The 13181-nt window shown below is 46.4% G+C and overlaps 1 protein-coding gene across 1 annotated transcript in view; it reads right to left on the bottom strand.

Annotated features, from left to right (window-relative positions):
• The window catches only part of ATP2C2 (ATPase secretory pathway Ca2+ transporting 2), a 39966-nt gene that overhangs the window by 13661 nt on the left and 13124 nt on the right, over positions 1-13181 (bottom strand). Inside the window, exons 4-15 of the mRNA XM_081870188.1 lie at positions 12228-12317; positions 11758-11793; positions 11605-11666; positions 9741-9849; positions 8900-9049; positions 8023-8091; positions 7834-7909; positions 6886-6952; positions 3954-4078; positions 3230-3327; positions 2348-2449; positions 1220-1309 (exon numbers count right to left, since the gene is read on the bottom strand). Of these exons, the coding sequence (XP_081726314.1) occupies positions 1220-1309; positions 2348-2449; positions 3230-3327; positions 3954-4078; positions 6886-6952; positions 7834-7909; positions 8023-8091; positions 8900-9049; positions 9741-9849; positions 11605-11666; positions 11758-11793; positions 12228-12317 (1074 nt within the window). The remainder of the gene's footprint in view (positions 1-1219; positions 1310-2347; positions 2450-3229; positions 3328-3953; positions 4079-6885; positions 6953-7833; positions 7910-8022; positions 8092-8899; positions 9050-9740; positions 9850-11604; positions 11667-11757; positions 11794-12227; positions 12318-13181) is intronic.

Genomic DNA, 13181 nt, shown 5'->3' with positions numbered 1-13181 from the left:
TCATGTGTCTGTCCTGGGAGTGACGCAGTGGCTTGGGTGCCTACAGTCTCTGCACTGCCCGAAACAGCAGAGTGGGGTTTGCATCTCCCCCTCAGCCCCCTACAGCTGAGGGGGAGGCAGAAGTGAGGCTTGCTCCGTCCCATGGGCGGTTCACCCCACTCCTGGGTGCAGGGCATGCGTGCCACCCCAGGTGCCTGAGCAGCTAGCTACACCACTGCCGCCACCCAACCATCCCAGGCTATCAGTCACTCTTCCACTTAACAAAGGAGTGTCCCTAAGGATACCAGCTTGCCCAATGCAACACCTATATCAAGGACATGAAGGGAAACCATTTTTACTGTGCGACATGGTCCAAGAAGGTGGGTAGAATACTGTATTTTTTGGTCTATAAGACGGCCCATGTATAAGACACCTCCTATTTTGGGGTACGTGGGTGGCGCTGTGGTCTAAACCACAGAGCCTAGGGCTTGCCCATCGGAATGTCGGCGGTTCGAATCCCCACAACGGGGTGAGCTCCCGTTGCTCGGTCCCTGCTCCTGCCAACCTAGCAGTTCGAAAGCACATCAAAGTGCAAGTAAATAGGTACCGCTCTGGAAGGAAGGTAAACGGCGTTTCTGTGCACTGCTCTGGTTCACCAGAAGTGGCTTAGTCATGCAGGCCACATGACCCTGAAAAACTGTCTGCGGACAAACGTCGGCTCCCTCAGCCAGTAAAGCGAGATGAGCGCTGCAACCCCAGAGTCATCGATGACTGGATGTAACTGTCAGAGGTCTCTTTACCTTTTATTTTGGGGGACTCAGATTGAAGAAAATGGGGAGAGATGGCTGAGAGTATAAGATGCCCCCTAATTTTTGACATTATTTTTTAGGGGGAAAAACCTAGTCTTATACACGGAAAAATACAGTAAATATTTCCACTGGGCACATTTCCTTACACTTATTTAGTTTTGAGGATCACTGCCAAGATCACTAAGTCAGGTTGCTCTCTGGCTGCCTTGGGTTTATAATACTATAATTCTGCTGTTGATAAATGGGCAGATCAGCTGAATGCTAAATTCTCTCTCTCATTTTGGCAACCATGGTAAGATACCTTACCGGATCATCTGAAGACTAAATCCTACCTTCATTTTTTGGCAACCTTGCTAAGCCTTTACAAATTAAACAGAGCCGATTAAATCTAAAACTTAATAAGCACCCGGGGCTTGCAACAGTCACTCTACCTTCATTGCCAGGGCTATCAGGGCCCCTTCAGTTGGCTGCCCCATCACAGTCGTCTTCCTGATTATTGCATTGTTGGCAACACAGCCAGCCTGAAAGAGATTTGTTTCTTTGTGACATTTGTTGGGGAAATGAATCAAATGACTGTTATGCTTAAGCCCTGGGCTCAGAGGTTGCTCAGTTGCAAGTGTGATGAGTTTGGGGGGCTGGGTTGAGTAGGCTGCATGCAGAGACACTTCTAACCTCTGGCTCCAGCAAGTGTTGTAAGGCAGGCTGATAGCCTGCCTGGGTGATGGGCCATTAAGGGAACAAAGGAAGTGGATCTGTGCGAGATGGTAATTGGTGCCCCCCCCCCATTCGTGGGTAGTTAGAAAGACAAATACAGAGTTGAGAGCAGAGAGTTTGGAGTGATGTGAGCTAGAAGAAAAGCTGGAGAGAGGGAAAGAGAGATTCTGTTAGAATCTAAGACACTGGCTAAGGGAGGAAGCAAGGCCCTCTTGGGGTGTTAATGCTGTGAACCCCTCCAGCATGCACTCAGGTTGTATATATGTACAAATAAGCCACATATAATAAAGACACCCCGGTTTTCACTATGCCTCATTCCAGAAGAAACACAAACCCTGGATAAGCACCTGGAACTCCCACAATCTCTCATCGCTCAGAGATTGGGGTGGCGTGCAACACAAGCAAGGATTGGTTTGAAGTCTGTGGTGCCATCTTTTGGGCCGGGGTAGGAAACCCTTGGACCCTTGGCTTAAATTCCAAAGTCCTCTGCAACTGATCAGGTTAGACATCTGCCAAGAGTGATCTGCCTGTTCCGTATCAGCTCAGTGGGTAGGGAGAGAAAGGGGAGTCAGAAAGAGAGAGAGAGAGAGAGAGAGAGAGAGAGAGAGAGAGAGAAGGGGTGGTTCTACCTAGTTTGACTCCCACCTACCACTGGTTCAGCCCCACTGCTTGCCAATACGTACCCTCCACCCCAGTTATTGCTGAGGCACGATTGCCCTTAGCAGTCGAAAGGTTGCCCACCCCTGTTCCATCAACACCGTAAGTCTTATCACATTGGTTGTTTAGCCCATCATGTCTACTCTGCTCCTCCTACGAAATAATAATAATCCCGGCAAATAACTTACCTCCACTAATTTCCCCACAGAGATGTTTGAAAATTCTTTGATGATTTCTCTGGAGGGTAAGAGACACACATCTCCTTCTCTGTTGTACCCAACCCCGCTCACCTGGAAGAACAGAAGACACCTGCAGAGGAGACCCAACTCTATGGCCAGCTGACATTATTTAATGTCAGAAAGAGGAGGGTACATTTGGAGACACGGATATCTTAAGGAAAGCGGGCAGAAATACTGGCATTTATGGATTGAAGTTAATTGGCAAAGTGAATCAGTAGCCCACTGGAAGTGAAATTATGGGTTTATGAGTGATAATAAGGGAGAGGGTTTTTTCTTCCAGTTTTGGGCTCCCCATCTATGGAATACTTTCCTTATCAAGGCCCGTCTGGTACTGACATTAACATCCTTTGGGTGCCATATTAAGGCATGATTGTTCCCTCAAGCATTTGAGAGTAGATTATTATTATTATGATGCTTATTGCTCTTTCTGTGTGCTTTATTATTAAGCTTGATGGTTGTTTTAAATTATGTATGTCAGTTACTAGAGATGTTTTGAATTAGGCAACAAATAAATCAGATTAATATTCATTTTATTTATTTTATATTCTGCCTCTCTCCTGATGCAGGACCCAAGACATTTCACAGCATAAATCACAGGCAACTGAAAACACATGACAAATGAAAGTATTTTCTTAAAAAAAAAAGCAACCAAAACCAAATAAGTAACCCTACTTAAAACAGCACTGAAACCGTTTAAAAGCACATCACTACCCTTGTCATCTTATAAAAAGACAAGCTCAGAGTGCTATCAACCAAGGAGGCTTATAGGTTCAGAGTTGTCTTGTATTACAACTGACAACTTTGTCCAAACCGCACATTCGCTGACTGTACCTCTGCCTTGAATCCATCTGAGGTGACGAGCTGAGTGACAGTCATTTCATTGGCTGTCAAGGTCCCGGTCTTATCAGAGCAGATAACATTGCAACAGCCTGAGGAGAAGAGAGGATTTGTCAGAACAGAGCTTGCACTCACAGGCATGTGTGTGTGTGTGTGTGTGTGTGCGCGCGCATGCTGCTAAGTATTCACATGTGCTGGATAAGAACCTAAGAAGAGACCTGCTGGATTAGACCAAAGGCCAGTCTACTCCAACAGCAGATGACCATGGGAAGCCTGCAAGCAGGATCTCAGTTCCACAACACCCCCTGCACCCGTGATTCCCTGAAAACTGGAATCTAGAGCATATACTGTTTCCAACAGGGGAGGTAGAACCACCATGCTTAGTAGCCATTGGTAGCCTTATCCTCCATGAAATTATCTAATGCTCTTCCAAAGCCATCCAAACTGATGGCCACCACTGCCCTTTATGGGACTGAATTCCACAGTTTAACTATGTGCTGTGTGCAGAAGCATTTTCTTTTGTCTGCTCCGAATATTCCAACATTTAGCTGCATTAGAATACCCAACATTCTAGTATTATGAGAGAGTGAGGAAAATGCCTCCCTCACATTAAATGAACGGGTGGAAACGATGACAGTGGAATCAGCCACAGAGTTAGCAAATCCAGTTTTGCTAACACCCACCCCATGACCCGCCTTGATGCGCACGCTGCTCTTACCTAGAGTTTCTACAATTGGCAGCTTCTTCACAATGACTCGTTTCTTGGCCATCCTCAAGACGCCCAGGACTAAGGTCACCGTGACCACGATGGGGAGGCCCTCTGGGATTGCAGCCACCGCTAAGCTGCACACACAGAATCATTTACCACTGGGGTTACACACCACCATCCTCACTAACTCCTGTAAGGAAGTATATGCAAGCATCAACTTGCTCCAGGGCCCTGATGCTGAAACACATTAAGACCTGCCTTTTCATGGGCCCTGGATGCCTCTTTCAGCACTTGAGCTTCAGGCTCAATTGCAGGAAGGACAGTAAAGCATCTGCAGAAGGCTCCACGTCCAGTCCCTGGCATCCCCAAGTAAGGCTGGGAGAGACCCCTGTCTGACACCCTGGAGAGCCACTGCCAGTCAGTGTGGACAGTACACTGAGCTCAATGGAGCAATCATCTGACTCCACGTGGAAGGCTGCTTCCTTTGTTCCTATGCCCAGTGGAGCTTTGCAGACGTCCATCGGAGGCAGGGCTGTTTGCAGTCTGGTGCCAGCTTTGCAAAATGCAGAATGTAAAGCCTCATTTGGGCTTAACCAACTGGTCCAATTTCTTTGTATGTTGACTCTGAAGTACTCTCTCTTTTTCTGTCCTAAATCTCTGACCAATTCATTGTATTGTATGATTCTGAGCTTTTTAATATAACAGAGGAAGGAAAGGTTTTCCACCATAGGGGTGGGGGACTTTCTCCCTGCCCCACCCAAAGGCCACATTCATTTCGGAGAAAATAGTCAGAACTTTATATCAGTGGGACATGCACAACCCATTCTCTCTCTCTCTCTCTCGTCCTCTCTCTCTTTCTCTCACACTCACTCAGTACACTTTGCTTTGCCTTCTATGGCAATTGCAAACAGAGCAAGTGAGACATCAGTCAGTCAGTGCAGAGGGTCTGGATTCCAGGGTCTAGTCAGTCAGATTTGGCTCACAAGCTGGAGGTTCCCCATCCCTGGTCTAGTATGAAAATACTTTTCTGCCTGCCATCAAAACACAGAAGTGTAGGGGCCAGATGGTCTGTTGGTGGAGAGCTCTGCAGCCTGTGTGCCACCACTGACAAAGCCCTGATCTATGCTTCAGGCGCAAATATCACTGAACAAGAGAATACAGAGCAAGGCAACATTCATAGCCCTTAAGGGACACAGGGACTGTGCAGGAAAAGAAGACAACTCTGGCTGGTCCACTTTAGTGTTACTTTTATTCCACAGCGTCTGCCCTCCATTGACACTTGCCTGCCTTTTTTCTGTACCTAGTCTAAACCTTTTCCCTTCCAAGTCCTCAACCATTTCTCTTTATCTGTAGCGACTTTGCCACACATTGCTTTTATCGTGCCGCTGGGCAGTAATACGAACATTACAATCCTCTGATGCCAAGGGATCCCTTTTCTACGTGAACAGATGGCACATGTCATTTGATAAGAAGGCGGCCTGCCATGCAAACTATAAGGATGTACAATGCCAGCCTTTAAACAACAAGGGAGATATGGCCAGCAAGGTTAATATTTGTACAGAGAGAAGCAAATGTTTCGTGGCAGGTATATTGGTGGGGAAGGGTGGGGATGCTGTGTCCACCCATCCCGTCATCAGCACATGCCCAAGTGCTTATGAAGCTCACCAGCTACAGGTATTAAACTCTTGGGTTCTGGTGCTACCGTTTGTCCTGCTTGAAGAGCTATCTCTCCACTGCAGCTGACAAAAATGGTTGCACCAGATTCTGATAGTTCAATCACCCTGTTGGGGAGTTTCCAAAGCATTATGTGGAATGGATTTTATTTTTTTTAGGGCAGTGGCAGTGGCGAAGCTGCATGCTCCGACACCAGGGGTGGAGAACAGGCAGGGGCGTCGCTGGCGCACATCCCAGGGGCGTGACGCGTATCCCAGGGGTGTGGCGCACGTCCTGGGGGCATGGCACACTGCCCGTGGGGGCCTAGTGCCTGGTGCAGTGGGAGGGTGCGCAGCATGTGTCAGTGTGTGTGTGGCCATGATGGTACCCCCCTCCCCAATGGGGCTAGGGGCAGTGCACTACCCTGCCCCCCCTTTCCTCCGCCAGTGGGCAGTGGGGAGATTTGCTGTTCAGAGTTTGAGGCTTCCTCCATGCAGATCAGGGGCCTTCCTGCTGGCCTACAGCCCCTCAATACCCTTGTTCAGAGGCCTGAGCAGCTAGAAGATGGGCTCCTTGGGTTTCTAGACTGGCTGTCTTACAGGGCTGGCCATTCCATGTGACAGATTGAAGCAGCCACCTCAGGCGGCAGAATTTAAGGGGTAGGGAATGGGGCAATGCCCCCTCCACAGTTTGAGTCCTCACATGTTCTCCTAAACACCTGGAGAGGGCTCTGATTACAAATTAATCTCTTTCCAGAATCTACCACTGTTTGTACAACCTAATCAAACGTAATCAAAAGTCATTTAAATAAGAAAGAAATATAGTGTGTCTGTCTGTCTGTCTGTCCATCTATCTATCTATCACAGTGTTTGGGGACCTTTTTCAGCTGAAGGGCCAAATTCCATTCTGGGCAACTTTCCGTGGGCCATATGCAAGGGACAAGCAGGGCCAGAAGGAAATGCAGGTGGAGAAATGAATGTAATTTCTAGGGTAGTTTCTACACTCATCCCTCTCTATCCTCCAGCCAGAGAAGCAAGAGGCCTACTTCAAGGGCACATTCCAGCCAGGCAAAAACTCTCAAGGAGGGTGTGAAGCAGGGCTAAGGAGGGATCATTGAGCCAGATAGCGAAGCCTGCAGAGCCACAATTGGCCCCAGATCCTAAGGTTTCCCACCCCTGTTCAATCTAGAGATAGGCAGGAAATATACACACAGAATGTTTTTGATCAGCATGTTTGCATTCTACTCTGTTCCTCTACTGTGACAATAAAATGTTCTTCCAGCTCTTACCTCACTCCAATGGTGAACATGCCAAGAAGATGCTTCCCCTGCAGCCAGCCAATCAGCATAAGTAAACCTTGCAGGAGAGGGGAGAGGAAAGAACAGAAGCTATCTTGATGGCACCACAGGCATGTTCAGGTACATACGTGAACATGAAAATACTCAAAGTATGCACAAGGAGAAGGGTACAAACTAAGTTCAATGTGGTGTAGTGGTTAGAGAAGGGTTTCCCAAACTTGGGTCTCCAGCTGTTTTAGGACTACAGTTCCCATCATCCCTGACTACTGGTCATGCTAGATGGGAGTTGTAGTCCAAAAACAGCTGGAGACCAAAGTTTGGAAAACCCTGGGTTAGTGTGTTGGGACCTCAGGTCAGTCACATTTGCTCAGCCTAACTCTAGGCTTCTACTGTACAAATCTATACTCCAGGAATGGGTGAAACTGTCCATTTTGTTTTTTCTCATTTTTTCAGCCTTAATTTTGGTTCTCCACATTTCTGCACCAGTTTGGGGCTTCTTTGTTTCTAAAGTCCTCAGCACTGTGGCGCAAATCTCTCTTCACGTACACATTTTAAAATGCAATTTTGCCTAAGGTACGGTATGTATTTTTGCAAGCAATTTCACCCAAATAATAATTAAAAAACCATGTTATTTCACCACCATATGGATAATTTGCCCTCGAACCTGCATTTTTGTACACATGACTTGGCTAGAGAACTGCACTGCAAAATTCAGAGAGCTGTGAATTTTGGAGGACAGCTGTGTTTCAGTTCGCATGTTGCACAGATTAAGTAACTTTGCCTTGAAATCTGATCTGAGCCAAATTTCTTCCCTGTCCCTGCTACACACATAGCGAGTCTCTCCCAAAATGATGGTCCCTTCTGATAAGCAGGAGCTAGTTCTTAAAACAGGCAGTAGGTCATTAAGGGGGGGCGGATAAAGTATTTCGCAAAACTCACCAATGATGCCAAATGAAATGAGAGTAAGCTGTTTCCCCAGTTTGTCCATGTTTTTCTGTAGTGGAGTCTTGGGGGTCTTGATGCATTAATTGACAGCAAGGGGAAGAAAGAAAAACCCTCTTGAAATAGAACCCTCTGGATGTTCCCCTACTAACAACTTGGTCCACTTTCCCCCGGACCCCTTCTCACCTCTTCTTCTTGCATCATTTTGAATACCTCCCCAAACTGTGAGTTTTCACCTGTTCCAATGACAATGCCCTGAACAAGCAGAAGAATGCAAAGAATAAGTTGCCTTTTTTCTTAGATTTTGATGGTATTCCCCAGAGTTGAAAAACTTTCCCCTGAATGACAGCTGGAGACACAATGACCTGGTTTGTACATAATGCCAAGCCATGATTTATGTTAACCACAGTCAATAAACCATAGTTAAAGCTTGGTTTACTACACACACACACACACACACACACACACACACCTCTTTCGCATTACAAGAGATGCAAAGTCAGGAAGATGATCTGTAGCTTTTGAGTGATGATAGCTCCTTAATAGTTAAAGAGGAAGTCTGGGTTAGGAAGTCCCTATTTCCCTCACAGAACTGCTATTTCCCAGAGTTCCTTGCGAAGAGGGCTTGTAGTTCTGTAAGGGTGGGGAATAGGGGATCTCCAAACAACTCTCAGCATCCTTAACAAACTGCAGCTCCTCTTTGTGTGAAGCCACGATTGTTTAAAGTGGTATCATATCGCTTTAAATGTATGGTATGAATGTGGCCTTAAACAGCTCCACAAAGCTGATATTAGCCATATAGGCGAACAGCCAATCCCTAATGGGCTACTTTGACAGGTGGGCCAGTATTCTCATGTCACATGACTTCCTTTGTTGTGGGCACGACTTGAATTTGTTGTTTTTGTGTGTGCGCCTTTGCAAAGTGCCGGATTGTAACTGCATGGAAAAAAGCAGGAGCACACAGGTTTAGATTTGCTGCTGCCAGTACATACAACAAGCTTATGAATAATTGCCTAATGATGGGCTACTTACAGCTAGCGAAAGGAGGTTATTTACCACTCACTTTGCCTTTGCCGTATCGTATTAGAGTTCCCATGAATGCGACATTGGTGAGGGTCATCAGGTCTCCAGCTTCTGCTAAGATGCCATCATTCTTGCTGCAGGGCTCTGCTTCCCCCGTGAAACTGGATTCGTCCACTAAGAGATCTGTAACCTGACAAAACAGTGGATAAATGGAATCCCATTAATTCCATCCCTTTCCTGTTTTGGTGCTACACTCCCATTCCTCATTCATTAAGGTTTAACTTGGAGATTTGATACAGTTAATTCTGGAACTGGAGCATGTACAGATTGGCACAGTTTTCAGTTATTTTTGCATATCCACCCCCCCCTGCAAGCATCAGTAGAATGCTGCCCCCCGAAAAGCAGTCACGTGATTCCACACTACAAAAACATGCCACAAAAATTGTCTTGATGTCATCAAACACACAATTACATCTTTTTCATCGAGTTTTCTCAACACACCTAATGAGCATCCTTAAGCGGGGGGGGGGGGGGGGAGGGCTTTGCCTAGCACAGAGCAAGTACCAGGCGAGATTCTCTGGGGAGAGCATTCTGCAATCTGAGTCCCACCACCAAGAAGGCCCTGTCTCTGGTTGCCAGTTACCGCACCTCCAATGACAGGGTCAAGCAGAGAAGGGCTATGGGAACTGCCCAAAGTGTACGGGCAGGTATGAGTGGAAATAGGTGGGTTTTGTGAGGGTCCATGCACTTATCCTCTGTCAAAGCTTCAGAAGCATAAAAACTGAATCAGGAGATGGCTTGTTGAATTTTACACTGAGTTTTGTAACGGGAGCACCCAGTTATGGATTGCACATGGTACTGTTCCATCATCCATCTCTTACCTCTACAAGTCTGACGTCTGCAGGAACCCTGTCTCCCATAGAAAGGCACACAATGTCTCCAGGAACAAGCTCTCGAGCAAGAAGATGCTGCAGTTTCCCCTCTCTCATGCTAGTATCCCCCCACAAAGAGATAAATAGAAAGAAATGGCACCGTATAAGCAAAGCAGAGCTGCCCAAAGGGTTGTGGGGAAGATGCATTGTGGTGGCCAGGGATGTCAGACCACTCCAATGGCAACAGAAGAGGAAGCAGAAATTGCTACCGTTTGTATGTTTGTCTGTAGTCAGGAACGGAAATCAGTCAAGTAAGTTGCTTTTAAGTTCACAAACAACATGTAACTAATGATGTTTTTAAACATTGCTTTGGAGTTGACATTGAAATGAATATAAGTTACGTATGTAATGCAGCAACTTACATAACTTATGTAACTTATGTTAAATAGTGGACAATGAGACAGATAACATAGTATATTGCGTTGCTGTTTTTAGAAATTGCAAATAAGTTTCTATTGTTTTTAGAGTTTGCTGAAATGATTTCATTGTGTTTAAAACTTGTCTTTTTGTGTTTTATTCTGTTTTTTATCTAGTAGGCCACTTTGATGGCTTTAGGCTATGAAGTGGGTCTACAAATTTATTTAACATCATCATCAGCTCACCCTGCCGCGGGGATTCGAACCGCCAACCTTACAATCGGCAAGTCCTAGGCACTGAGGTTTTACCCACAGTGCCACCATTTAAAAACAATTCCACATACAAAAACAGTTAAAAATAGTTCCAATACAGTTGCAGATTGTTTGGATCTGTTAAAACATTGGATCTGTTAAAACATTTGTTGCTCCACCCACTTTTGCTTTTGGCCCCACCCACCCAAGAAGTTTGCTGAGGCAGCCCCTGGGTTGAAAAAGCTTTCCCTGCCACTGTGTTAAAATCACGTTTGGTGACTTGGAGCGCAACATCATACCAAAAGCACTTGCCTTTCTTTCTACAAGGTGTCCCTGGGTGTGGAAGGAACAAGGGGAAGTGGGGGAAATGATCAAAGCGTTCTCTGACCTTGAAAGACAAATAGGCCACCTCTCTGGACATAATAATTAAAATCATAAAAGGTATTACATATTTGCTTTGGCAAGGCTGGAACAGGTATTTGTCCTTCTGGTGAAGAAGGAAATGAACATCAGTCCCAGAACTGAACATTTCAACACACACAGTTCAGGTTGGTAAAATAAAGCATAAGTGACCAGTAGGCAAATAAAGGATATTTTAATCATTTGTAAATACACGGGTTTACCCTGAGCAAGCGTGTGCACGCACACGGACACACACACACACACACACACACACACACACACACAGTCCTCTTAAGCCCTGATATGCTGTTCTATAGTAAAAGGTAAAGGGATCCCTGACCATTAGGTCCAGTCATGACCGACTCTGGGGTTGTGGCGCTCATCTCACTTTATTAGCCGAGGGAGCCGGCGTACAGCTTCCGGGTCATGTGGTCAGCATGACTAAGCTGCTTCTGGAGAACCAGAGCAGCGCACGGAAACACCGTTTACCTTCCCACTGAAGCAGTACCTATTAATCTACTTGCACTTTGACGTGCTTTCGAACTGCTAGGTTGGCAGGAGGCTGTTCTATAGTAGGGAGGCTAAACTGCACAGTTGTGAATGGGAAGTGTGAGTATCAGCTCCAGGTTTGTGGGGGGCAGGGGACTAGGGCAGAGGTAGGGGTTCTCCTGCCACCCTTCCAATTGTAACCATCTCCCCTCAAATGCACACAAGCATGTTGTGCCTCCATACATGCACGAAGAAGGCATCTGGCAGGCACTACACCAAAGGTTTAAAGTGTGTGGATGCTTTACAAGGCTTACCAGTTACACTCTGGTGGGACTAACTTGTTGAGTTCCTCCAGAGATTTCTCAGAGCGGTGCTCCTGCGAGAAAAGAAGCACATCGCTGTCAGGGCATGTTTTTTGTCTGAATGGGTGAGAACCCACAATGGTCAGTTACCAGAAAAGGTTGTACCTGGATGAAGGCCACAGTCACCACGATGATGACAGCCTAAAAATAAAATAAAAATGGGGGTGGATCAACAAAGACAGTATAATGTCACATGCCAATGGAGAATGGATATTTATTTCAGGCTTACATGGAAACTAGACAAATGGAAAACAAATAAATAAAAATGTGAAACTTGAGCAGAATTACTAAGATTTTAAGGGAAATAACTCTCTCTGTGTGCTTGAGAGAAAGAGACTGTGTTTATTAAGGGTGTAAGTTTGGAGGGGGATTGCAGCCCCCACAGTCTTCCACTGGGACCCTTCACCCCCAAAAGGTACCCCACCCCTCACCTAGAGAAATCAGTTGATGAGTGGTTCTCTTCACCCCCTAGAAGCCTGACCCCCCTTTCTTCTCCCCATTCAGTACAGTTGAAAATAGTCCCTTAGTTCTGATGTCTCCAAGAATGAGGACTCCAAAGAAAACAGATCACGTACCATTGCAATACTCACGGCATCTTCGTATTCTTTAGTGACCACACTTACTAAAGCAGAGGCCAGCAGCAAAAGGATCAGGGGGTTCTTAAACTAAAAGGAAACAAGAAGGAAAAATTCCCTTGACTGAAGTAGGGCTTGTTTGTTTTTTGCCATTCACAGTGGGAGTAAAGTTGTCACACAATTCATGCCCAGAACTAATAATCTCTGCTTGATCCAGGTAGTTTCACTTTATGCTTGAGTAAGGAACCTCAAGCCTGGGGTGAAATAGGGCTCTCCAATTCTCTCTATCTGGCCCTCAGAACTCTCCACAGGCCACACCCCTCACTGCACTGGCTTTGCATCCTCCTGGAATGCTTTTGACTGACTAGAATGACCCCATTGAACTCAGATAATGCTTCTTCCATGTCTGTATGAAGAATAGAGGGGGATACATACCTGTGAATAGAATCTAGCCTATTGTACAAAGGTAAACATTTCAAATTTTTTTGCTCCACCCACTTGTGCCACTGGCCCCACCCACCACTGCTCTGCAGATCCTGGAAGAGAATGCAGACCTCAGGCTGAAAAGGCTTTGTTGTCCCTGCCCTAGAGACACTTTCTGATCACTGGCATGTCCCCAGAGCATCAAAGGTGAAGGGCACTGACTTGTGGGTCAGGGAATGGTGCCTGGATGCACGAAACAGCAGCTGGCGGGTGGCTAGGGTAGAGCTCAGTGAATGGGGAGTGTAGCTAAGCTCCATCACTCTCCTGGGCTGGGAGGCCAGCAGGAGGGGGCGCCAGAGCCAAAGACAGGCAGAGCCAACTAATTCCAGCTTTGTCCCCATCTCCTCCCTGTTAAGTTCTTTTATGGCAATACTGAGACTAAAGAGAAGGAGTCCAATAGGCAGCAACCCGGACTGGCTGTAAGTCAGGAGGCAGGCAAGTGGAGGCTGGCTGAAGGCAAGCCAAGGCTGG

The sequence above is a fragment of the Podarcis erhardii genome (genome assembly GCF_964252035.2).
Source record: "Podarcis erhardii genome assembly, chromosome: 7".
Taxonomy (NCBI): Eukaryota; Metazoa; Chordata; class Lepidosauria; order Squamata; family Lacertidae; genus Podarcis; species Podarcis erhardii.
The sequence above is the reverse complement of the archived record's forward strand: the minus strand, read 5'-3'. Positions and strand labels throughout refer to the sequence as shown.